Source organism: Spea bombifrons, chromosome 3 (genome assembly GCF_027358695.1).
Source record: "Spea bombifrons isolate aSpeBom1 chromosome 3, aSpeBom1.2.pri, whole genome shotgun sequence".
Classification (NCBI taxonomy): domain Eukaryota; kingdom Metazoa; phylum Chordata; class Amphibia; order Anura; family Pelobatidae; genus Spea; species Spea bombifrons.
In genome coordinates this window covers 80,501,062-80,525,897 of record NC_071089.1, presented here as the reverse complement: position 1 = coordinate 80,525,897, position 24,836 = coordinate 80,501,062, and the positions used below count along the sequence as shown (strand labels likewise).

Genomic DNA, 24,836 nt, shown 5'->3' with positions numbered 1-24,836 from the left:
GCTTGTTTTGCCTCAATATTTTAGTTACTAGAGCTAGCTCTTTTCTCTCTGCTTCTTGTCACCAGGGAGAGATCCTGAAAGAGTCGTATACCTGTGTATTTCACATGATCAGCCTTTCCAATAGTGAACTAGGAATTCTTTTATGTCCCTGTTTGACTCCCTTGGCACATATTGTAGCTTAGGGACCCTGCGGGCCCTATCCACAACGAGCTCTGCCTTCGGCGCAGTGGGAAGCACCACAGAGAAAATTCTGCCAAGAAATCTGAAATAGCCCCGGGCTGAAACTCTTTAGAGACTCATATAATAATATATAATTATTGAGTGCTGGTCAGCCATATGATCGTGGGTCTCCGCCACCGCACCTAGATTAAACTCCTATTGCCTAGACGTCACAGTGGAGATTAGATGTAGCATTCTGGATGTCATGTTGGCTGCCTCCTTGTAATTGGTCTTTCACAAGTCTTTGTGATGTTTAACTAATATGTGGCTGTGTGTGTCCTACCTTATCACCCACCATGCCAGGCTTGATGCCTACCTCGCTGTCTGTCTCTTATGTAGTTAGTTTACCGGTATTCTTCACGCCCCAACGTTGAGACATTCTTTGCAGGTTTTTTTGTGCGGGAGCCTATGCAGCCATTCTTCCATGCTGCTTTGCCTTGGGCGCTGCCTGGAGACACCAACCGAGCCCTATATATAACCCTTATTCCAGTCACCAATAGCTAGTCGTGAGCGCAGCCTACAATTTTCCTATAGCCCTCGAGACACATTGCCTCCAGACAGCTGATTTAACTTATGCTCCTAATAGCCTAGGGATTATTAGTCTGTGCCCATCAGATATCTGCCTAGGCTCCCTGTGTTAAAGATGATCCTATCTGCAGCATACCTCCCAATTGTCCCTCTTCAGAAGAGACAGTCCCGGTAAGAGGCCCAAATCCCTCAGACCCTCTCAGTTCCCTTTTTTCTGGGAGCTCAGTGTTCTACAACTAGAAAATTCAGTGATATAAATACCAGAAACTATGTTTACAATAGATGTTCATCTTCTGATTCAGCAGGTCACCAAGTTACTCAAGTCTTGGAAGAGCCTGATGTCCGCGCCATCCCTATTAATTGTATCAACTAAAAGAAAATGTCCTTCTTTGGCAATTTAAAACATCGTAAGATATTCCACGTGGACACCGCAGGATTGCCAAACAATGCATGGCCGAGGCGCAGAGGACATGAATGAATTGTAATCCACAAAGCAATCATGGTTGGGGTTTGTGGATATTTATGTGCATATTTGGCAACTGTATGTTGGGGAAGATGGAGTCTCGTTTTTAAATACACGTAAACACGTTGAACTGAATTAGTTTCTGGTGCTTTGTAACGCGGTTTGGAAACATGGTTAAAGGGACAGTTTAGGGTCCGTGATAGCCCTAATAAATAATAATGCATATTAAAATGCTCTCTTGAGCGGTCCTTTAATGTCAGGATCATTCTGGGGCACTATAGAAACATATATAGCTTGCGAGCTGGGCTCTCTCCACCTCATGTATCGGTTTGTCTTAGTCTGTCAATTCCCGTCTTGTCATATCCCTTGAATTTATGTATTGTATTAAGCACTGCGTAAACTGTTGGCGCTATATAAATAAAAGATAATAACAATAATATATACACCCACCAACACCTCAGCCCACTTTTAGCTGGAGCAATCATGAAAACAATCTGCCCATTGTTTAGCTACCTTAGGTGCCGTAACCGTATGCACTTCCATATGTAATATGCCAACACCATTCACATACATGCGTGCCCTTCGATCATTCGCTTTCTAATTAACTAAGAGAGGGTGGTTGGTAAATGGAACAACCTCCCAGCAGAGGACTTTAAACATACACAGGATAGGCATCAGGCTATCGTGAATTTGAAACAAGACCGAGGGCTGATTAAAGTTTGAGTCTTTAAAACAGGCAGACTATCCGCCATGAAAATCCTGTGTTTCTGACGGGCTATTTCGCCCATGTTCATTTCCCCTGCGTAGCCCCACGAGGTGACCCCTCTGCTCCCTCCCCCCACGGGCGGGATACTGCTTTTACTGCACTCCAAATGAGAGGCTTGCGGTTGCAGCCTCCAGCAATTAGGCCATTAGCCCCGCCTGTGTGCACTTCACTACATGTCCACGCCTGGCCTTTTCTTAACAACGAGCTATCAGTTCTCTTTGCCTATATTTAACATCAAGACTAGTCCTCCATGTTTGTGCACAGATCGCCTCCAAACATTGTTCGAGTATTATGTGAAAAGCACGTGTCTCCCAATGAGTGACATCGGCTTTGTGCCAGTAATGCGACATTCTTCTCCGCCTCTTCGGGGGTGCCCATGTAGACGTCACGTGACCAGAGCGTGGAAGGCGACGCAGCGCTGTTCTATGTCCCGCCTCTTCCGCTCTTTTGGGTCACGTGAATGTCATGTGCGCATGCCTAATCTGACGCCGGGATCCGGAAATGGGCCATCTCGCTGGTGCGGCTGCGCCCGGCTGCGCGGACTGAAGAGAACAGGTGAGATTCGGCTGGGCCCAGCTCCCAATCCGTCGCCATCCTCTGTGTTATATCTGCCAAGCGGCTCGTGGAGGGCCCCTGCGGTTTCCCCTTCATCATCTAAGCCCAACCCGGCATTCTGCTTGCTTCCCAATAGTTATCTCCCCTGCTGTCGGTCATTCAGGCCTGCAGCCCCCTCCCCCCTTTCTGTGCCAGCTCCCCCTCACCTACGGACAGCTCTATGCTATCGGGGCCGCTAACCATAAGAGCAGACTTTATACGTGTCATGGTACGTCTGTATGTGGGGAAGGGGAAGCCCTGTGAACGTTCGCCGGCTCCATATGTCATGAGGGAGCGACATGGCTGCCTGCGTTTTATGAAGCCGGTGAGAAAATGAATGGCGTTAGACTGCCCCGAGTGCTACGGTGCGGGTTGAGCACACGGAATAGTAGGCCGAGCGCTCTGTGCATGAAATCGCTCACATTTTTAGACGACATGCTCTTGCGCTTGGTGGGGGAGGGAGCCGATCCAGGATGACGACACACCCGGCATTGGCACGAATTACATGTGTGCAGTATGGCGTTTATGTCCGATGAGTGTGAGATTGCCGATCTGCTTCAGCGGTGGCCCTCTTTAGGCCTTAACATACCGAATGCCGGCTAACTGTCCAATTCTAATGCTTTGCTTACAAGTTGGGGTACAGTAAGTGGTGGCCTTAAACGGATTAGTTCCACCTCTAGGTGGATGTGATGAGTAGGCTCTTTCAGGTGGTATTTATCTAGCCGTGCTATATGAGAGGTCAGACTCCTGTTGTCACAGCTGACAAAAGAAACTTAGATTCTGGCAGACTTCACCATCTTTGTACTTTTTTTCACATCTGTAAGCATATATGTAGCTAGTGTATTGTGGTGCATGAATGTGCTGCCTGCTATGTTATTCATTAAGTCTGAAGGAAGTAGTCCAGCTTTCCTCCGGTGGGGTAGATGTGAGTTACCTGAGGCTGCTTATTAACTGCACGCCGTAGGAAAGAGTTATATTAAACTGTGAAGGATCACGGGTAGAATTTTCCGGCTATATCAAGGCGTACTCTACGAAGCCAACGTCTGCAAGAATACCTTAGAGTGCGTTATTGCTCTGAGAAGCTATTCTATCCTCTGCCAGTAACATTGATGGCTTTAAAGGGTTAATGCAGTCCCATGCCGCTGCTGCTGCTCAAAGCTCTAAATTTGCTAATTCCAAGATAGAATTACATACAAAAAATGATTTTAAGTGTATTGGTTTAATACGCAGTGTCATCTGCTAGCTGGCCCCCTGTGCTTTACGTTAATAAAGATCGTGATCATCTTGTGCAACCAACAGCCAGGTTTAACACATTGCATTTCATTTCCGTCTTTTTTTGCCTAATTATAGAGGGGTTGTTGGAACATAATGTTTGTGAAATAATTTGTTGTCTTTTGTTTCCCTTTTAATCTTATGTCATGTGACAGGATGCTGTAGTGTGAAGGTCACCAGCATGCCATTAGGCCTTTCGTGATGTGATTATTAGTCAGGGCTGGATAAATCCCCGTCAGCCGGGGCTCATAGATTTGCACCAATGCCTCCTCAAATGGATTCAAACGTGCTAGGTAGCCTTCGTCATCACTTGGTGGTTGAGCCAGACCACAATTGGATTTATTAAGCTATTTTTTTTTTCTTGACTTTATTAACCCTATTTAGATAATATTCAAGCAATACATGTGCATCTTCTTATTCTTATATCATTTTAGCCTGGGGGATCCCGGTGACTATAACAGAAAGGGAGAGGGTGTTGCTGGTGGCTCTTAACTGGCCCCAATGCACATGGCAGGACGTTGTGTGGCGCAAATTAAGATTTGTGCCAATACACGCAGCCTCTTCATGTTTCCGGTTGTTGTCCCTAGCAACCACTACCTTTTACTTTAACCCATTGCAAAGTTGTGTTCCAAGTCACACCGTAGACTTTTAATTTTGAAGGCTTGTGTCGATCTTTCAGCGTTCTGGCGATGCTGTAGGTCAGCGTGTTCATCAATGCTGGGAGCAGCACGTTGGCACAGAGCAGCTGAAATGCGTCATTAAAGCCTGACGGGCCCTGATCTGCCTGGATCTTTCATAATGTCTTCCCCTAATGTTGTCCCGACTCTGCTTGTGGGCTGCCGCTCACATGGCGCGTGCATCATTTTTCAGAGCAGTATATGTGCAGGAATTGCGTGTTGGGGCATTGCGCTTATTTGGTTGACATGTACTGTGTATTTATGCCCCCCCAAAAACGGCATTTAAAAAAAAACAAAAAAAACATTAAGTACCAGCTGCCTGTCATTGTTCTGTGATGCAGCAATTTCTTCTTGATTTTAAATTTATACCTGTTATAAAGATCTGTATGTCTGATTCATGCGGCGGTGAGTATACAGGGAACAGAGCTTAGTGACGGGTTATGACCAAAAGGTGATCAATGTTTTCTCTGTTTACAATGCGTGATGTTTCTATGAGCTAAAACGGCCAATGCAGAGCTGCCAATAGACCGCTAATGAAGTGCCCGAGAACGTTTTAGTTGAAATGCCTGCGCTCATGCTGGGATATCAAAGCGTTGTTGCCTGAGGATGTGCAGCAGTGGCTTAATGCGATAGCCCACCAAAGACGAATGTGCTCGTGTGCACAGGTGAGCAGAACGGGCTACTGGCTGACCCAGTTCTCTTAATACAGAATGATGCAGTCATTAATAAAGCCCACCAGTTCCCAGGGGGGCGGGGGTAGTCTGGGTGACCTGGTCTGCTTTTTACTATACCTTCACTAGTACGTCCTTAAATTGTTAGATGAAAATAGAGCAGGGCGCTCTCTCCCTCCTGTACCACAATAGTTAAGCTTCACCCCCCTAACTAAATGTAATGCGTTCCTAGAAGGTACAGCGCCATGTATATGGATGAAGCAATACCTCTACTTTCTCTGTGCTGTTCAATAACGTGCTTCATTACCATAGGGTACATGTGGCCTTTTTATCCAGTTTGGCCAGATACACGACGTTCTCAATTAAATGAACTTTCTACTGGCATCTGAACCTTTGGTATATGGTTGTCTTCTGTAAAGTGTAACTATTTAGTATTCTAGTCTAAAGGGATTTCACAACTGCATTAGCACAAGATCCTTAATGCCTAAGAGCACGCGCTGTTTGGGACGCACACACATACACCTCTTTATGCTCAATTGGATGTTATTGGTGTACTTGGTAGTTAAATGTTAGTAGTGATTAAACTGTGCATTTACGTACGCAGCATGTGAATACGAGCCATTAGCGGGACGTTAATGTCAATGGGGAAGCATATAACAAAAAATATAAACCTGCTTGTTAAGCAGTTGCTGTGTTTGCTGACAAAGGACAAAGTTGTTTTCAAAAGGTGATAACGCACAAAACATATTGAGTCGCGTGCACAGAGATGGTTTTGAATGATTTGTAAAAAAACCGCTGCATGAGTGACTGCATATGCTTTACAAATAGCCAGTGTGTGCGGTGTATGTGACTATGTATTAGAGACCTCTCCGAAATGGCCTAGGAGGCAATATGTCCTCCGCTACGGTCACAGATCATGGCTAATTGCAGCCATGATGAGCCGTGATGACTGCCGCCTGTAGACCATCAGCAGTCATCACTTCTGTGCTGGGGCTGTGCATGTGAGTGCTCGGGCTGTCAGTCACAGAGGTCAGCACTAAGTGGTAAATATGGTAATTTCTTATGTAACGGTGAACCAAAATACACCTAAAAAAAGTCGTCAAAAGTCCTCAGATATGTGAAATCTGAGTAAAGCAAAAATGGTTACTCGCTAAAGAAGCTCCGCATCAATCTCTGAGCAACAGATCACCTTTTCTCAGTGGGTTTGTAGCCTTTCGTTGAATAAATCCCACTGGCAGGTTTTATATATCTATATGTATAAATGGACTTGCAGTCGCTGTAGAGATTGAGTTTAAAGGTTATAATATATAGTAAGAATGCGGCTAGCGGCTTGCCTCAACTGTAGCTTGCCAGCTATACATTTAGAGATGTAACCCCCCCCCCCCTTCAAATGTCACTGTCAGTAACTGACTGTTTTGGCAAAGTTGGTTTAAGTGGTATGTGTTTGGAGTTACTACTCCAAAGAGAAAACTGTCAGGACACTCCAAAACTTTGAGAGATTCAATATATCTAATATCTATATTTAATATACAACCGCTAAATGGTTTGTAGAGTTGTATGTGATTAACCAGGTTGCTTTATCACTAGGTGATATCAAATATAGATGTTGATTGGTGGACCATTCTGACCATTTTTCCTGATGCAAGCAGTTTAAACCCATATCAGCCTTAGATCAGGTCCAATAGTGATGGTAGTTTGACTATGACATGCATGTTCAAATTCCCTCACTGTATTAGTCTCCACCACTTCTGCTGGGTCACTGTTCCATTTATCTACTACCCTCTGAGTAAAGTTGAACTTCCTTAAGTTACATCTGAGCCTGCTGTTTTAGACTAACCTCTTGTTCTAACACTGCTACTTCTATCAAATAAGCTTGCCCCTTGTACATTAAGTCCCTTTAAATGTTTCTATTGCATACCCCCCTCTTACATCCAAACTATACACATCCCTTAGTTTTTCTCTCGTAAACCAGTTATTTTTGTAGCTCTACTCTGAACGCAGAAGCTTTGTTGCATTGTCTGATTACCTTTCAGTCCTTGGAAATAGACCCCCATGTCCCTATTCCCCACTGTATATTTCTTACATCCCAAATGCGTTACTTTACATTTATCAACATTAATAAACTTTCGTTGACGGCAACATCCCAGGTGGCTGCTCTTTGTAGCTTTTACTAGTTTGTCAGATTTAAAGGGGCACTCCAGTCATCATATGTACTTTAATGCATGCGGTAGCTTTGTGGTCTCTTGTGCCGTATCGCCTCTTGCCCCTCTCCCCACCCCCCAGCTAAATGTCCTGCAGGAGATCCATTCGGGCGAATGCAGTTCCCTGCTGCTGATCTATTCATCTCCAGGGCTTGCACTGCTGAACAGCGTGCTCTGGGGTCTGCAGCAAACCAACCTTTATTAGAAGAAAAGCCACGCTTTGGGTTTCTGGATTTTATGGTAGTCTCATTCTGTTGCTCAAGGAGATGACTGTCAACTGCAGACTTTGACTGCATCGAATATATTGTTATAGAAGTCGGATGTACTGTAAGTTTCATTTAGTTTCGTTGGCTTTGAGATCTATAGGCATATAGTGCTAAAACCAGTGTAAACTTTGATTTGTATATTTATATTCTGATTATTCTGCTAATGTAGCCTCTGGGACAAAATCTCTTGTATGTCTGGGAAGGAGAAGTCCGTATGTTCCATAAATTGGAGTTTAAGTAGAGATTCTAGACTCTAGAGGGACTTTGTCCTTTTTTTTCTGTACGGAATTGATGAGGTACCCTTTAGCTGTATGGTGTCTTTGAAAACGATGTTATGGAACATTGTTGGTTTAAGTATATTTTTTCTTTTGCTGGTGTGACCTGTTGGCAAGAGCGAACTTATTTAAGGGAGCTCATTGCTCAGCCTGTTTTGCTTGGGGTGGCCAATTCTGCCTAAGCCGTTTGTTTTTGGGTTGGGGGTAGGGGCCATCTGTGCATATCCTGCTGCCCCTTTCATATGCAATGAAATGCCCCAGCTCCACCTATTGAAATGTTATCAGTTTGTAGGGGAGGTCTCTGACTCTTTAGTTTGGGGGGAAGGGACAGCCCGGTATCTGTTTTCTGATACTACTTTTGAGGACTTAAATCCCACCAGCATATAGTGCGGTTATTTTATTCTATTTGGAAGGACGGAGGTGATCTGCATGCTATGGATGTAAGGTTGTAAGTCTTACTGTACATTTCTGATCTCTATTATGTTAGAATTCTCTGTCTATAGGCAGAGATGTATCTATTGTGCCACTACCTTCCAGTGCCTGGCACAGTAAGTTTATATGCAGTCTCCGTCCCCTCATACAGTGGGAGGTTTTGTCCCAAACCTTACTGAAGAACGCTTTGTTGTTGCGATAGCGATTGAGTGTACGATCACTATTCTGTACTGATTTGCCCTGTAATTCAGTTTTGTGAAATATTCAGTTAGTGTAGATATCCACATATTTCTTTCTTGCTTTCCAGCTTTAGATCAGGGCTCTCTTGGTCCCCATAGTAATGTACAGAATGTTCAAATGTAGCCTTGTCTGTTAAGTCATCACTGCGTTACAGAGCCTCATTGTCAAACTGACACTGAGAGCTTCACGGTGTAGCACCTAAGTTGTTGCTCTACAGTGGCCTAAGCAATGGAGATATATAATGATTCCAGACTCTATTTATTTGACGCACCGTTTTTTATAGTACTGTGAGTACATATTTCCTTCTGTCAGGTTACTCTGCCTCTTTGCGTGCTTTTTAAGGGAATGTAATATGGGAGGCAAAAGCCAACATGAGTTCCCTCTTGTTTCTGAATTGGGCTGGAAGTGAACTAGCTCTGCTGCCTAAACTACTCTCTGGCGGCGGTACCATGTAATGTCCATATGTGTAATACCCCTTGTGTGTTGTAGGCTGCATTATAGAAAGTAACCTAGAATATTTACATTTACTTTTAGATGTTTTTATTCAGTCACATGAATGCAAATGGTCCTGACTTTTGTAAATGTGTGTATTTAAATAGAACTTTATAATCCTATTTTAAGATATTTAAAATGTGTGTGTGTGTGTCTTACAACTATTACGCAAGGCAATCCCTTTATCAGCAACTGATGAAATAACTGCCTCCTGCTGTAGATGTCTGGCTCCAGGTGTATCTGCAATTCCTGACTCTCCTTTTAGCATCACAATAGGTTCTTTGGTGAATGAATTAGTTTGGCTAGTGACCACGCTTCCCTGGGGCTTCTCCTCTGTTACTGTATAGCCATTGCAGTCCGCATAAAGCTGGCTTTGTGGGGGCTGGTGATGGGCATACGCAGGCAGCCCCCATTGACACTTTCCTGCCAGTGATTGGGTTTTTCAAGGAAGGGTCTGTGGATACCAGATCACAAACCGTAGACCAGGTTTCTGGCGCTAGACATGATGCACCTCCAACATTGACTGGTTTTGTGTGGCAGGCACAAATGTTTGTGTCTGAGTAACAATGGTGATGATTTTGTATATTTCAGCAGCAATGGTCCCCACCAAACGTTGAGTGTCATGATATAATCTGCGTTACACGTTTTATTCAGGCTGAGGTTTGGCTATATGCGAGCTAGCTTTGAATTGCTGATAACCTTGTTGTGTGTGGGTAGTTAATGGAACTTGGGAGTTTGACATGTAGATATGTACCTTTTTTCTTTTTTTCCGACTTGTACAGCGGGTGTTATGCGTTTTTCTCTGTTCGGTAGAATGATGGTGTGATAGCTCCACTGCGTGCTGCCAGCGCTCTGCTGCCCTCTTAAAGTTGCACACTATCTTCCACCATTGATTATCGCGAAAACATATTGTATGCAACAGAGGGTGTCCAATTTGCCATAAGTTATTACAGCTTGACAATAATGAATTTTTGCTGATCTGTAACTACTCCTTTTACATTTACCACTTATCGCATTTGGCACATTTTGCCACTTTTAATCTGTGATATACAAATGGGGAGGGGGTGATCAATCACTACTTTGCTGTTAACCTAATATTTAATTTTTTTAATCCCACAGGCCTTGTGGGGGACCCTATGCAGCAGCACATGAAATGAGCAAAGCCACACAGCCTATAGGAGGACCCCCCACTGCCCCTTCCCCCGGACTCCCCCAGGTACGTATTGGTACTGATAATACTATGGTGTATGGGGCATGTGTAGCTTGTGTGAGGGGGTGGCTTAAGGATCTCTCCAACCTTGTGTGTTGGGTAACTTGGTAGTGATGGTGGCTATGTACATATGCCTTAAAGTTCTTTGTTATACATATTAATGTAAGTGGTCCTCTTTTGTTTTCTTTAGCCAGCATATCCCTCTGCACCTACGGCCCCTGTGGTTTTTGGGCCACCACAGGCACCACAAATGAATACACAGTCTCAACCACGACCTGTAAGTCACTACTGTTGTCTTGTGTCATATTCTCCTTTGTCATTGTACTTTATAACATGTATGGTGGCACATCAACAACCACCTTAACCTGCTTTGTCCCAATTTGTTCCTGATTCTTTACCATTCTTACTCTTCCTTTATCGAATCTGTTATAGTTTTAAAGGATTAATAATCTATTAGGCCAACATGCCACCCCTTAAATTTCAACTTTCACCTTTTCCAGTGCTGACTCTGTTTTAAATGGATAAAGTTCTTTCCTCCAACAACATTCATCTGCCAGAAATATCTTGCCTTGAGCTTTGCTCTCCCCAGTATGACTCCGGCAGAATTGTCCACGCTGAGTGGCTTGTGCCCTACATACGACTAACTCTGTATTATCCAGTCTGTTATTAGTGCCTTTTTTGGTAGATTTTCATGTTTCTCCTCCCATTCTCCTTCCTTTCTTGCTTTTGCTGCCACTTCTAACAGTCAGGATTCAGATCAATTCAGGTAATATTTTTCCTCTCCAACAGCGGGGATTTGTTGTGGGTGGGATGTTAGGTCAGGATTGGCATTTAGAGCTTACTGTTGGCAATTTTGGGGGAGAACACTGGATATAATTGTTCTGCGTATATTCACATAACCCCAGTTAGGCTGTTGTAGACTGCAGTTAACATGCAGCAGATACACTGCCGGTAATTCACGGGCAGGGGTATCCATTTATAAGCTAGAGGATAATGATTGCCAAGCATTTACTAATGGTTCGTGTTTTTTCTACTTGCAGCACTACTACCAAGGTAGGGCACAGCCTCCAAGCAATGCCACTCGAGTGCAGGCCGGCTCTTCTGCCCGGGCAGTGCCTCCTGCCCACGTCTACCCAGCAGGCTCCCAAGTGATGATGATCCCCTCCCAGCTATCATATCCATCTCAGAGCTACTACATCCAAGGGCAGGTAAGTGCCTTCCATACCTAGTAAGGTGTTTGCTAGTCCTGCAAACAAATGATCTCTGGATATGCACCTGTAACATCTATTTGTTTCATTGGTGCTGCATGCCTGTGATCACTTGGGAAAGTCTGCGTTGCTAATTGTTATGACACCAATTTCTTCACAGGGTCGCTCTTATGTGGTGCCCACACAACAGTACTCTGTTCAGCCTGGAGCTCCTGGCTTTTTCCCCAGCGCAAGTCCAACAGAATATGGCACGTATGGTGAGTGGCTATTTGCTAACGTGGTTGTTTGAGGTTACCTCTTTTCTGATGTAGTTTCCCCCCCCCCCCCCACCAGGAGTTTTATTAGCTCTGACTTTTTCTCCGGCTGTTATGTACTCCTCCCCCTTCGCTGTGTTTATAAGATCAGGACCTGGGATCTGACTATATTTAGTTCAGAGTGGTTCAGCAGTTGAAGGAAAGCAAGTAGGCTGGGTGCAGCAATTATGAAGAGGGCCTTCATAACGTTTATCCTTTAAGGCTTGCTGGTACGGTTTTTTTTTTTTTTTTTCAAAAAATATTCAAGACAGTTTGAATACTTGAACTTTCACCATCTATACATTGTCCGGTGAGGCAGGGGGGGTTGCTTGGTTTCCTAAAAGTTTTTTGGTTTGCAGGTATGAGAGTAACATGCAGTGGTGGGGTTGTGGGATTATTTCTGTTGTCTTATCATTCTTCTGTTTTATTCTTTATATTCAGCCGGGGCATATTATCCAGCTCAACAGCAGTTCCCCACAGCTGTTCCTGGCGCTCAGGTGATGATGAATCAATCCCAAGCGATTCCTCCCAAACGGGAACGGAAAACGGTAAGTGTGCAAGGGTTGTATTTGGGGCATAAGGGCATAGTTTATGCAGTGCTACAACAATAGGCGAAAGGGTTACGGAATTCCATTTAAAATGTACTACATAGTATAACCATACATAGTTGCAAGTCACCCCAAAACCTGAACTGCAGTTGCTTAAAGACACAGCCGCAATACTTTAACATTTTATATCACTTAAAAAAAAAAAAAAGAAAAGAAAATACTCTTTGCATGTAGTACCCATGCATATGCTTTAAATATTTGATGTGATTCACCTTTGTCATTTCTTTAACGTGTATATATCTTTACATTTGTAATGGTGAAATTTAATATCCCATAATTGATGTCTTGCTTCAGTTACAGCTTAGTTACCTAATATTCCACCGTAAGATTTCTGTTGAGGCTAGTCTTTCATGAAAGCCGACAAATACAGACAAGTAATGCATTCCGTAGCATTTAATTTGAATTCAAATCCCAACTCCCCGACCCCATTAGGTAGTGCAGCTATAGCTCTGTGTCTGATAGTAAACCAAAGCTATACAAAAAGATCTGAAGAGGAGCCAAACCCACTTCTATTTGTATCCACGTGGCTTCTCATATGTGCAGGGAGTTCTTCTGGCTTCTTGTGCAAGTAGCATATGAAAAGTCAAAAGCTGGGCCTCTGTGCTTTAACTACCTAATTACCTAAGTGAGCATACAAGCTGATTTCGTTGTCATTATAAAGGGAACACGTTTATTAACCAACTTGCGTTTATGCCCATTAGATAAGAATTCGTGATCCAAATCAGGGCGGTAAAGATGTAACAGATGAAATTTTATCTGGTGGACGAACAACATCAACACCCACCCCTCCACAGGTGAAAAATTGTGCTTTCATCCTCAGTCACTGTTGTAACATGATTACTTTCTGCTTGTTTAAACTTTTCTAATTGTGTTTAGCATTCTGAAATTAGTCTGTTCATTTTTCTTGGAATTGATAGTTTGATTCGCTTGTTCCAACAATCGTTGTGGGTGTATTTTTTTTTTTCTTGGCGATTTTGTGCTTCCTTAGTTATTATAGAAGACTATTTACTTTGTATCTTTCTGCTCTTAGTCTGCAGGCAGTGGCTCTGAGGCCCAGGCGAATGGAGAAAGTGTCCACGTGCCTATTGTAGTACGTCCAGGTATGTTTGGTCCAAAGGGAGGCAGGTTTGTTGTGTGGGGAGTTTTGAAATGAATAGTGCTGCATGTTACCCCTTTTATTCCTTTCAGATGATGGCGGCAAGATCACCCAAGTGCTGATGAAACCTTCTGAGAGCCCATCCCCTCCTCTTCCTCCTCCAGAGGCCGAGACTAATGTACCAGATACATGTGAGCAAGATTTAAGAGTAGATAACACTACACCTTTACTTTTGGCTCCAAACTCAATGGAAGTGCCGCTGCTGGAGACAGTCTCCTCTCAGGTAGTGCAACTGCCTGAAACTCCTACCCCACAGGCAATTGCCATTGTAGAGGACACAACGACACAGGTAATGCAATTTGTAGAGTTGCCTGCCTCGCAGACAGAAAACCTACCTGAAGCTGCCACTGTGCAACCCTTGGCAGAAAACTCCACATCACCACCAGTTGATATGCCTGTGTCACAAGTGGCTCCAGAGGAAGCACTTGTAGTAGCTGCGGATGTAGAAAACAAAATACCTGCCATTGGTCACCAACCTGCTGCTGCTGATCCTGGTCCTGTAGAGTTTCACGAGCCAGCGTCTGTCCCCACACAAGAGGAGGTTCCTGTGGAGCCCTCAGCATCTCCTACTGAACCTCACACTAATGGGTTACCAATGGAACATCCTGTGATACAGGCACCACCACAGTCCACTTCAGTTTGCCAACCTGAACCCGCTTTAGATTCCCCCATTGCTCAGCCTGAAGAACTGCTAACAAATGGAGATGGGGCCTCTGGGCAACAAGATACTGAGGTACAGGATAACCAACCTGAGGCACACGTGAGTCCTATCAGTGAACCCGAAGAGCAGTCTTTACCACCCTCAAAGCCCCTGCCAGAAGAGGATAAAGAGAAGGAAGTTCCAGCACAGGCAGAAGCAGCTCCACAAGCTCCCAAGGAGAGCACAGAGCCCCAAGTGCAAGGTGAGCCTTTACTTTTTTAGATCTGGGTCCTTAGTGGTTACCTGAAGTCAATGGTTATTAGACCATGGAAGGTTCAGATGTCCTGTTAATTTGGGCAGTCACTGAGCCAGATTTGTAAGCATCCCATTTGCTCTGCATCTGCCAACAAACTGTTACTACATAAATACCAGGCTAAAATAAGTTACTTTAATTGGGGCTACACTAAAAATCTGCCGCATGAAGGACCAACATCGATAATCACAAATTGGAGTTAATCACGTGGCAATAATGCATGTTTTGCTTTTAAGTCTAAATCACACCCACTTTGTTCAACAGTGGCAGTTTCTGCACCAAAAAAGAAAAGAAAAATGAAAGACCTAAACAAGAAAGAGGCCGTTGGAGACCTTTTAGATGCCTTTAAAGAGGTAAGTTGTTGCGTGATCTAGAGCCCCCGTGTATTCTGGGTTTTTATTTCATTGGTGATTATAACTTACACGTTACTGGCTTGTTTGTTGTAGCAGGTCGTTGATGAGTCTTCTGATGTGGACATACCTGTTAAGCCCTCAAGTGCAGCACCTCAGCCAGAGCAAGGTCCAAGTGTCCCTCCTGAAGAACAGGATGAGACCTGGGAGGAGAAGGAGGATAAACTAGATGCTGAAAATATTAAACCAGGGGATCACAAATATAAATACAAAGAAGGTGGGTTACCAGCACATGCATGATCACAGAAGTTGTCTTAATGCATTGGCAACACACTCTTAAGTTCATTAATCATCTCCACCTGCCTTTCTTATAGAACAATGGAAGCCTATAAACCCTGAAGATAAGAAGAGTTATGATCGGGAGTTCCTCCTAGGCTTCCAGTTTATTGTGGCCAGCATGCAAAAACCAGAAGGCTTGCCCCAGATTACAGATGTTGTACTGGACAAGGTATGCTTGTGGTCCCACAAAGTACTGTTTGCTGAGGATAAAGACTAATCTTTTAGGTTATGACTGTCAGCATAAACAAAATCATCATCTATTTATATAGCGCCAACAATTTACACAGCGCTTAACACAATAGGGGTATGACAAGACGAGAATTGACAGACTAAGACAAACAGATACATTAGGTGGAGAGAGCCCTGCTTGCAAGCTTACAGTCTTTACATTTTTTCTGACTGTACTGTATAGAGTATATATTGTATTCCGTTGTGGCAAAAAAGAAAACGTAGAGAAAATATACCACACAAATAGATATTCCAAGCGTTTCACCTTGTAATCTTCACTTCCATGTTTTCTGACAGGCAAACAAAACTCCACTTCGACCATTGGATCCAGCACGACTCACCGGCATGAATTGTGGGCCAGACTTTACACCCTCTTTTGCAAATCTAGGGCGCCCTGCTATGGGTAATCGTGGTCCGGTAAGTGTCAGCCATTATGTTGATAGCACAAACATTCATATTAACTTTTTATCTTATGGCAAAAAAAAATACATTTCATATATATAATATATGAAATCTGGTTGTAATTTGTTAGGCCCGCATGCTCTTAAAGTAGTTTTGTCTCGGTAAATCTCTTATTCCTGTTGGCTATCTATTATAGATTGCACCCGCAGTTAGTTTTGAGGTGCCAATGTATACTTTGTTCTCACGGCTTGTTCTTTCCTATGCAGCCAGCTGGAATGGGTCCTAGACGCTCTCAGCAGGGTCCGCGCAAGGAGCCTCGTAAAATCATTGCAACAGTGTCACTAAATGAGAATGTACAGCTGAACAAGGCAGAAAAGGCCTGGAAGCCAATCAACAAGCAACAGAGAGCAACTGAAGAGGATAATCCAGAGAATATAAAGACTCAGGTGAGCATCCCGTAGATACTGCTAGGAACGCAGGAAATATTTTCTTGATTTTACACTCAGAGCCTTGTAGCCATTTCATGACTTGCGTGAATGCAAGCTGGGCTTAAATGTACTACAGCACAGGCAGTGTACCTTGGTCTTGCAATCTGTTATATATTATAACAACCGCATGCAGGAATGTCCCTTGAATTTACTATTACAGGATAATCTACACATAATTAAGCCTAAACTTTGTATTTACATTCCTTGGTGAAATAGGCTGATGGTTGAAGTGTTTCTTTAGCTCCAGTTTTGTTATATTTTTTAACAGTATTCCTTGTTAACTTATGAGTCTGTCCTTAATGTCAATGCTTATTTCCCCAGGAACTCTTCCGCAGAGTTCGCAGTATCCTAAACAAGCTGACACCACAAATGTTCCAACAACTAATGAAGCAGGTCACTGATTTGGCCATCGATACAGAAGATCGTCTGAAAGGTGTCATTGACCTTATATTCGAGAAGGCTATTTCAGAGCCAAACTTCTCTGTCGCTTATGCCAACATGTGCCGCTGCCTTATGGGGGTAAGAACCGAATGTCTGTTGGACAAGTCTGAAATCATACTAAATTACCTGTAGATACCTAAAATACTGTACAGATGTTAATACCAGTGTGTTTTATTAACCACCATGTGTCCTTCTCAGCTTAAAGTCCCTACAACCGACAAGCCGGGTGTAACTGTCAACTTCAGAAAGCTACTATTGAACCGTTGCCAGAAAGAGTTTGAGAAGGATAAGGATGACGACGAAGTGTTTGAGAAAAAGCAAAAGGAATTAGATGCTGCTTCCTCTGTAAGTAACAGAACCAATGAATTGTTCATCCAGATAATGTCCACCCCCGCACCTGGAAGACTTTTCGATGCTTGTAAAATGTTTCCCTTGTTAGTTTATTTTGAAACCCATCATCCTATTCCTCACTGAGTTATGTCCATGTTATTTCTGTAGCCAGAAGAAAAGACACGTTTAAGCGACGAACTGGTGGAAGCCCGGGACAGTGCTAGACGCCGCTCACTAGGAAACATCAAATTTATTGGAGAGCTTTTCAAGCTGAAAATGTTAACTGAAGCCATCATGCATGATTGTGTGGTTAAGCTGCTAAAGAACCATGATGAAGAGTCACTGGAATGTCTGTGTCGTCTACTATCCACGATTGGCAAAGACTTGGACTTTGAGAGAGCAAAGGTTAGTTTGTCTAAAAGCTTTCATTTGTTTTTCTCAACAAACCCAGTGTAACGTTTGCCGCATCTGTACCATCTAACTTGTCTCAATGTAGTCCTTAGTCATACCTCTTCACTGTATCCTTTCTCTGCCACAGCCACGTATGGATCAGTATTTTAACCAGATGGATAAAATTATTCATGAAAGGAAAACCTCTTCGCGTATCCGCTTCATGCTGCAGGATGTCATCGATTTGCGAATGGTAAGACCCTCTACCCAATTTTTCTGCTGGCCCCCTTGAACCACAACAGCTATATAATGAATTCTCAGCCAACATAATGGCATGGATTTCTTTTGTGCCTATAAATTTAATTCTATCTTCTACCATCATTGTCCCATGTATGTGTAAAAAAAAATATTCAACGTACATATCCTGTTATCACCACCTATGCTCTAGACTACTCATTTGCTATTATATGCTATTATCTATATAATATATTATATAGAAATGCAGATGCCATCGTTGCCTCAATAAAGCCTTCACTTTACACATCACATGACTTTCTTACTAAAAATATTGGGTGACATTTCCACCTGAGAATATAGCTATTAATAATCTTGGGACTTTGTTGCCAGTGTGAAATATTGTTGTTCTCATGTGTATTCCTTGCACTTTTTTTTTGTATAGTGTAACTGGGTGCCTCGTCGTGGGGAGCAAGGACCCAAGACTATAGATCAGATCCATAAGGAGGCAGAACTTGAGAAGCAGCGAGAACAAGTAAAAGTACAACAGCTGATGTCCAAACAAGACAAAAGGCGTGAGCCTCAAGGGCGACCCACCGGCGGGCGTGGAAAAGAATCTGCTGATGATGGCTGGAATACTGTTCCTATTAGCAAAGGCAGCCGGCCTATTGATACAAGTAGACTTAGCAAGATCACTAAGGTGAGTAGACTGCTTGTGCAGACTTGAAACATGAGTTTGCATGTGGGGCAGTAAGCAGGGTTTGTTGTGTGAGATACTGGCGATTGTTGACTGGGTATTTCTATGTTCTTGCAGCTTGGTCCCATTGATTCAAACCAACTGCTGGCACCTGGGGGTCGGTTGAGCTGGGGTAAAGGCAGCAGTGGAGGAACTGGAGCTAAGCCAGCTGAGTCAGGTACTAATTCATTTTTTTTTTCGGCGTTTTTTAAAAATCATTGAAACTACAGGCGCTGCACACTAAATAATAAGATTTGACTAGGGTCCCGCTCGTTTTTGTTGCTGTAAATCCAGATAGTGGTGCACTACTTATGTCTTGTTATACAATGGCGTGCGCAATGATGGTACTATCTAAATATATATATGTATATACCGTCCATTTCAGCATCTGAGCCTGGCCGCCCAGCTACAAGCACCTTGAATAGGTTCTCAGCCCTTCAACAGTCATCGGTCTCTGAGAGTCAGGATGCAAGGCGACCTGTGCAGCGGTAAGTGGCACTGACAGTAGTACGTGTGTTTCGTCTCTCAACATTTAATACATGAAATATCCAGAAGGGGCCAATTTACAGTCATATTTTTGTTGGGGAAAAATGAAGGCTTTATTTTGTGTAAGCAAGCATGTTAAAGTGACAAGCTGTCTCTGGGTACAGAACTAGGTGAAACGTATTTCCAAGAGGCGCTTTCCTTACCCCTCTGCTCACAACTCTCTTGACGTGACTCATTTGATAGTATTGTGTGGCCATCCATGTAAATGGAATATATCATACAATGTTTGAGCATTTTTGAGTGTACAAGAATAGCCTTTCCCTGCTCTGTTCAAATCAAGATTTTTCTTTTACCTCCCGTGGTAGAGGGCCCATTCCCAACTAAACACGTGCATTAAGAAACTGGTAATGTTTTGCAGATATAATAAAATCCATTAGAATAGTGAGAAAATCCTTATTTAGGAAGTATATTTTAAAAATTGTTCAGGTCAGTCCAAGATGAATTCATGCTTAGTGTGTGCTACAAATTGTAGCAGCTGTTAACAGTCGGTTATTTTAATATTCAATATTAGTTATTTTTATCTGAACTTATAGAAACTATATGTGACCACGAAGCAATTAATTTTGTGTGCTTTGGTGTGGATTGAAGTTCTGAATGTTTACCAGTCCCACGCATGTTCCTTGTGAGATACTTTGGATTTTAGTATACTGTTTTGTATATTGGCAACATGCTTAGGATTTCTTCCCTATGTTGCAGAGGAAGTTCCAGCCGTGATCGCTCTGAGAAGGAACGTGGCGATAGATTTGACAAGATGGATCGCTTTGACAAAAGCGATTTCTTTGAACGACCAGACCGCTCAGATGCTGCACGGCCTCTTGTCACAAAGAGGAGCTACAGTAAGGAGACAGAGGATCGTAGCAGAGAGAGAGGACAGATCCCACAGGAGGCAGTAAGAAAAGTTGCCAGCATGACGGAACCAAGGGATCGCAGCAAAGAGACTGGTAAGTGAGCTTGTATGTGGTGGTGCTTTCCCTTAGAAGAATAGTAGAATTAAAAGTGCTTGCCCATTCTTGATCATTGTGATAGGCAGTCTAAATATTTTATTTTAATCCCACTCAGTGAGGAAAGACCTTCCTGTGTCTGCTGCTCCAGCTGCACCCGCAAAACCAACAATGTCGGAGGAGGAACTGGAGAAAAAATCTAACGCGATCATAGAAGAATATCTGCATATAAATGACATGAAGGTGAGACTTTCATATGTTTTTGCAGGCAAATTATATTGGTTTAGTTACCCTTCATCTGTTTACTGAATATATACTCATTGGATTACCCCTTCATGACGAAGCCCGTATGTGTACAGGCTCACAATGCATTGTTTGTAATGAGTTTTAGGACAACCCATTGTCCTTGAGGGGTTAAAAGATGTTGGTGAATATAAGTATTGCACCACCATTCTTCTGCCTTCAAAATACCCCTTTCGCTGATCCTGCAGATAACTGCAAAGGAACATAGCATTTGACAGCAGATTCATTCGGCCAGTTGTTTCTTTGTAAAAAAAAAAAAAAAACTTTATTTGGTCCTTGGTGTCGTGTTTTCAACATAGCCTTACACCTTCTGCTAAAAGTTTGTTCTCACTCTCCGTGATGTAAAACTTTTTTAGATTAAATCTAAACCTGACCACTTCAGCATTCCTTCCTGCAAACCATTCAGTTTTAGTAACCCTTCTAAACTCCTTCCCTACGTCAATGTATATCTATATCTGTCTGGACTTTGCCTGCTTACCTTTATGTTCCCTGAAATAGGTATGACGAGCGTCAAGTCACCTTCCATTCACTACCATAGCAGACAAAACTGATTGTGCTTTGGGTCCTGCCTGCGTATATAAATTCATCATGATTCCATTTTCTTTATACAGGAGGCACTTCAGTGTGTGCAAGAACTCAACAGCCCCACATTGTTGTTTGTATTTGTACGGAATGTTATTGAATCCACACTAGAGAGAAGCACTATTGCAAGAGAGCACACGGGTCTTCTTCTGTACCAGCTGGTGAAGGTTGGAACGCTTCCCAAAGACCAGTATTTCAAGGGGTAAGTAATGGAGCGTCTCCATGTTTGTAGCTCTGTGTATACAGCAAGTAGTGCATTTGCTTTTCTGGTTTTTTTTAAATATAAGGTGCATTTAGATGCAATAAATAACACAAATTATTGACAACTCATAATTAACTGTAAATGTAATAGGTTTTAGTGTACAAATATATCTTTCTCCACTGTAACTTTTGTTCCCCGTTAAAACCTATGCTTCTTCCCCCCCCCCCAGGGTTCTTGAAGTTCTTGAGGTGGCTGATGATATGGCCATTGATATACCCCACATTTGGACATATCTGGGTGAGCTCATCTCACCGGTTCTTCATGAGGGTGGTATCCCAATGGGGGAACTGTTCAGGTAATTGCATATTTCACATTTTTATTTCGAGTTGGAGGTTGTGTGTCAATGGTCCATGATAAACAATGTAATTTGGCTAGATTGCAGAGAGGGAAGTTTTGAGCCACGAGGACCAAATGCCATTTGTCACGCATATTGTCTAGTTTAACAATCCCAACCTTTTTTGTGAGGCTTCCTGCAGGCGGGTCTCGTAGGATTTGCCAAGTATCTTCTGCCTTATATGCATTGCCCATAACCTGAGCTTTTTTAATAACTCTCTAAAGATTAGTTAATTTCAAAGGGCCCATTTATTTATTTTTTCTAAGGTGTGGCAAGTTGGTCCTTTAATTTAGGAAGTGCAGTTGCTAGTCCCTGTTTTGTTTTTTGAACAGCAATGACACTTGGTGAATAGGCATTGCATGCCCACATGCCTCTTCTGTTCATAAAAGAAATTAACCTTTCTCCCTCCTTCTTTTTTTTTTTTTTTTTTATTATTATAGAGAAGTGACAAAACCTTTAGTGCCTATTGGGAAGGCTGGCGTTCTACTGGCAGAGATCCTAACTCTGCAATGCAAAGAGATGGTGAGTTAAGGATGCTGACGGTTATAAACATCCTGTTTGATAAAGTATAAAGTGTTCCACGTACTGTAACTGTGCTTCATTGTCTGTCTGTTCTTCCAGAGCCAGAAGAAAGCAGGCATGCTCTGGCAGGAGTCTGGTCTCAACTGGAGTGAGTTTCTCTCAAAGGACCAGGATGTAAACAAATTTTTAAGTGAAAAGGTAAACGCTTTTAAATTATTGCAGTTTAATGGGGTTTTCTTTAGACGAGTGGCTTATTTTCCTTTGTACAGCCTGAGGCCTACCCTGTGGCTTCGTCTGCAACCCCTTTGAACGTTTACAATTTCTCCCCGCAGAATCTAGAGTACACGCAAGGTGAAGAGACGGAGCCAACTAGCAAAAAAGAGCTCTCCAGCGAGGAGCTGAACAAAGTTCTGACTAGACTTCTGAAAGAAAATAGTAGTAACCAAAAGATATTTGATTGGATTGAGGTAATCTCAAGTGGTGCCGGTAATGATTTAAGATGTGCGGCTTTTAGTTTTTATTCCATGTCTCTTAATTCCTTATCTTTCTGTGCTGTCTGCAGGCCAATTTAAATGACCAACAGATTGTATCATCCGCGTTTATTCGCCAGCTGATGACTGCCGTCTGCCACTCGGCTATTATCTGTAAGTATGAAATGACACAGCCCTTGCTTTAATTCTTTAAAAAAAAATGTACCTGTAACTCTGTTTCATATTGCACACTTATGTGGTCTTTGTTCATTCCTTTGTTTTAGCTTTCAGCACATCAATTCCTAACTTTGTATATATTTGAAAGGCTAAATTGCTTGCATGTTGCAGAGCTGCTGATCTCAATTACGTATTGACATTTTTTTTTTCTTCTCCCTCAGTTGAGAATCCTTATAGAGTGGATGTTACTGCCATCCACAGTAGAGCCAAACTACTCCAGAAGTACCTGAGTGATGAGACCAAGGAGCTGCAGGCTCTGTATGCTCTACAAGCACTTGTTGTGAAGCTTGATCAGCCTCCAAGTAAGTCTACCTAATTAATGTGCATGACACACAGTTGTTAGCATGATTTGCGGTCTTTCATTCTTACCGAAAAGTCAATGTTTAAGAAATACACACATTTTATAGCTATTTGTAAAGATGTCTGTATTTTGACATCTCTTGAGCTTTAAAATTAATGAATGCAGCCTAAAGATTTCTGCTCCACTTCACAGTAGGGTGTTAGATATGACACTGTAATGTAGCTGGATATCTGGAACATTGATCTTTTTGTTAATGGGAAATGTTTTGTGACCTGAACTATAGTTAATACCAATGTAAACCTTACCTCTAAATAGTCAATATGAATTGTTCACTGTTGAGAATGAGAATTGATGTAGCAGCAGTAACACTTGCTCTTACTCAACAGACCTCCTACGAATGTTCTTTGATGCTTTATACGATGAAGACGTGATCAAGGAGGAACCTTTCTACAAATGGGAGTCCAGCAAGGACCCAGCGGAACAGCAGGGAAAAGGAGTTGCTCTAAAATCTGTAACAGCTTTCTTCACATGGCTGCGGGAAGCTGAGGATGAATCTGATAACTAGAACCAGACTGATAAAATTGATGCCCTTACGCTTGCTCTCTGTGTATTCCTTGGGGCTTCCATCTTTTTTTTTTTTTCTTGCGGACTATCCGAAAACAATTCAAACCTTCTGATTTTACTATGTCACAAAAATATCTACATGAAGATAAGCCTGGCTATGGGTGGGAGAGAGCCTGGCACGAAGACACAATGGCTGGACATCTGGAACTTGCGGGCAGACTATGGGAGAGCCTGACACAAAGCCAGATGTGCAAAATGTGTGTTTTTTCTTATTTCCCCCAGTTTTTTTTTCTCATGAACCAATTGCTTGGGATATCACATTTAGGAATATTTGAGGTATTTTGGGACTGCTGAAGGAGAGGTGGAAAGCTGTCCCCCCTTTCCCTGCACTTAACGCACAGGTTGGGGCACAGACAGACCGCTCTTCAAGATGTCGTTTTTTTTTTTTTAAATTTCTCTCGTTAAGAGCAGACCGGAGTTACACGCTTCAATGGGACGGAGCAACCAAGCTTCGCACCTGCTCTTTGTCTGAAATATAGATTTATATATAAATATAAATATATATAATTATTACAAAATGTTGGTTTGAAGATGGTATTGAACCGTCTTTGAATCTTGTATTTCTGATTTCCCTTTCACATGGAGCTCAGGATGCCAGCAACCAACCCCCACTGGTTATCCTTTGAACTCCTGGTTGATCTATCATAATAAAAATTGGCGGATGCACTTCTGCCAACCGTTTAGGTGTTTTTCTTTTATCATTTCCCCTATTCAATGGGGCTAAAAAGGACTTAATTTTCATTCTGTTTAGATCACCATGTGTTGGAAAGAGGCATCTCTGAACTCGAGCAAATTCTGTATTTATAGAGAAAGCAAAACATTTCGTGTTTTTTTTTTGTTTTTTTTTTTCCTCCAAAATACCATGGGGGGGTCTTGTAATTATTAAAACAAACCAAGGATTGAATGAAATTTGTAAATACTTTTTGCTTTCTTTATTAAGTATTTAATGATTCTGATCTACAGACTCCCCAAAACCTCTTTTCACAGGAACTGGAAATAAATGCAAACATTACATAATTGAGTGTGTTGTCTTTATAAAGGCCTTGATTGACTTTATAAGGAAAAAGGGGAATCCATGCAAAGAATTGTATGCGTTTCCTTATTTGTGGGTATATATGGCCTTGTGTCAAACAGGGACCTGTCTGCCGGCATCTAGCATGCAAGTGCGGGTTTCCATTCCAAGATTTACATGCTCACAGATCCTCCTGCTTCTCTTTTCTGAAATCATTTGTTGTCACTGTGTGTTTGGAAT

General features: G+C 42.5%; 1 protein-coding gene across 2 annotated transcripts; it reads left to right on the top strand.

Moving 5' to 3' along the window:
* Nucleotides 1-2,478: 2,478 nt before the first annotated feature.
* Nucleotides 2,479-24,601, top strand: EIF4G1 (eukaryotic translation initiation factor 4 gamma 1). 2 transcript variants are annotated; one of them, XM_053461403.1, is made up of 32 exons: nucleotides 2,479-2,531; nucleotides 10,216-10,312; nucleotides 10,497-10,583; nucleotides 11,052-11,072; nucleotides 11,347-11,514; nucleotides 11,675-11,771; nucleotides 12,249-12,355; nucleotides 13,117-13,209; nucleotides 13,446-13,515; nucleotides 13,604-14,473; nucleotides 14,789-14,877; nucleotides 14,971-15,151; nucleotides 15,249-15,382; nucleotides 15,739-15,858; nucleotides 16,110-16,289; nucleotides 16,653-16,850; nucleotides 16,971-17,117; nucleotides 17,271-17,507; nucleotides 17,641-17,745; nucleotides 18,172-18,426; nucleotides 18,541-18,640; nucleotides 18,848-18,950; nucleotides 19,705-19,949; nucleotides 20,068-20,192; nucleotides 20,864-21,036; nucleotides 21,266-21,391; nucleotides 21,871-21,952; nucleotides 22,052-22,150; nucleotides 22,285-22,419; nucleotides 22,515-22,596; nucleotides 22,821-22,961; nucleotides 23,347-24,601. In XM_053461403.1, the coding sequence occupies exons 2-32, from the start codon at nucleotides 10,250-10,252 to the stop codon at nucleotides 23,523-23,525; spliced, it is 4,812 nt and encodes a 1,603-aa protein (XP_053317378.1). In that variant the 5' UTR covers nucleotides 2,479-2,531; nucleotides 10,216-10,249; the 3' UTR covers nucleotides 23,526-24,601. The 2 variants fall into 2 exon arrangements, with proteins under 2 accessions (XP_053317378.1, XP_053317379.1); XM_053461404.1 differs by lacking the exon at nucleotides 11,052-11,072.
* The last annotated feature ends 235 nt before the right edge of the window (nucleotides 24,602-24,836 follow it).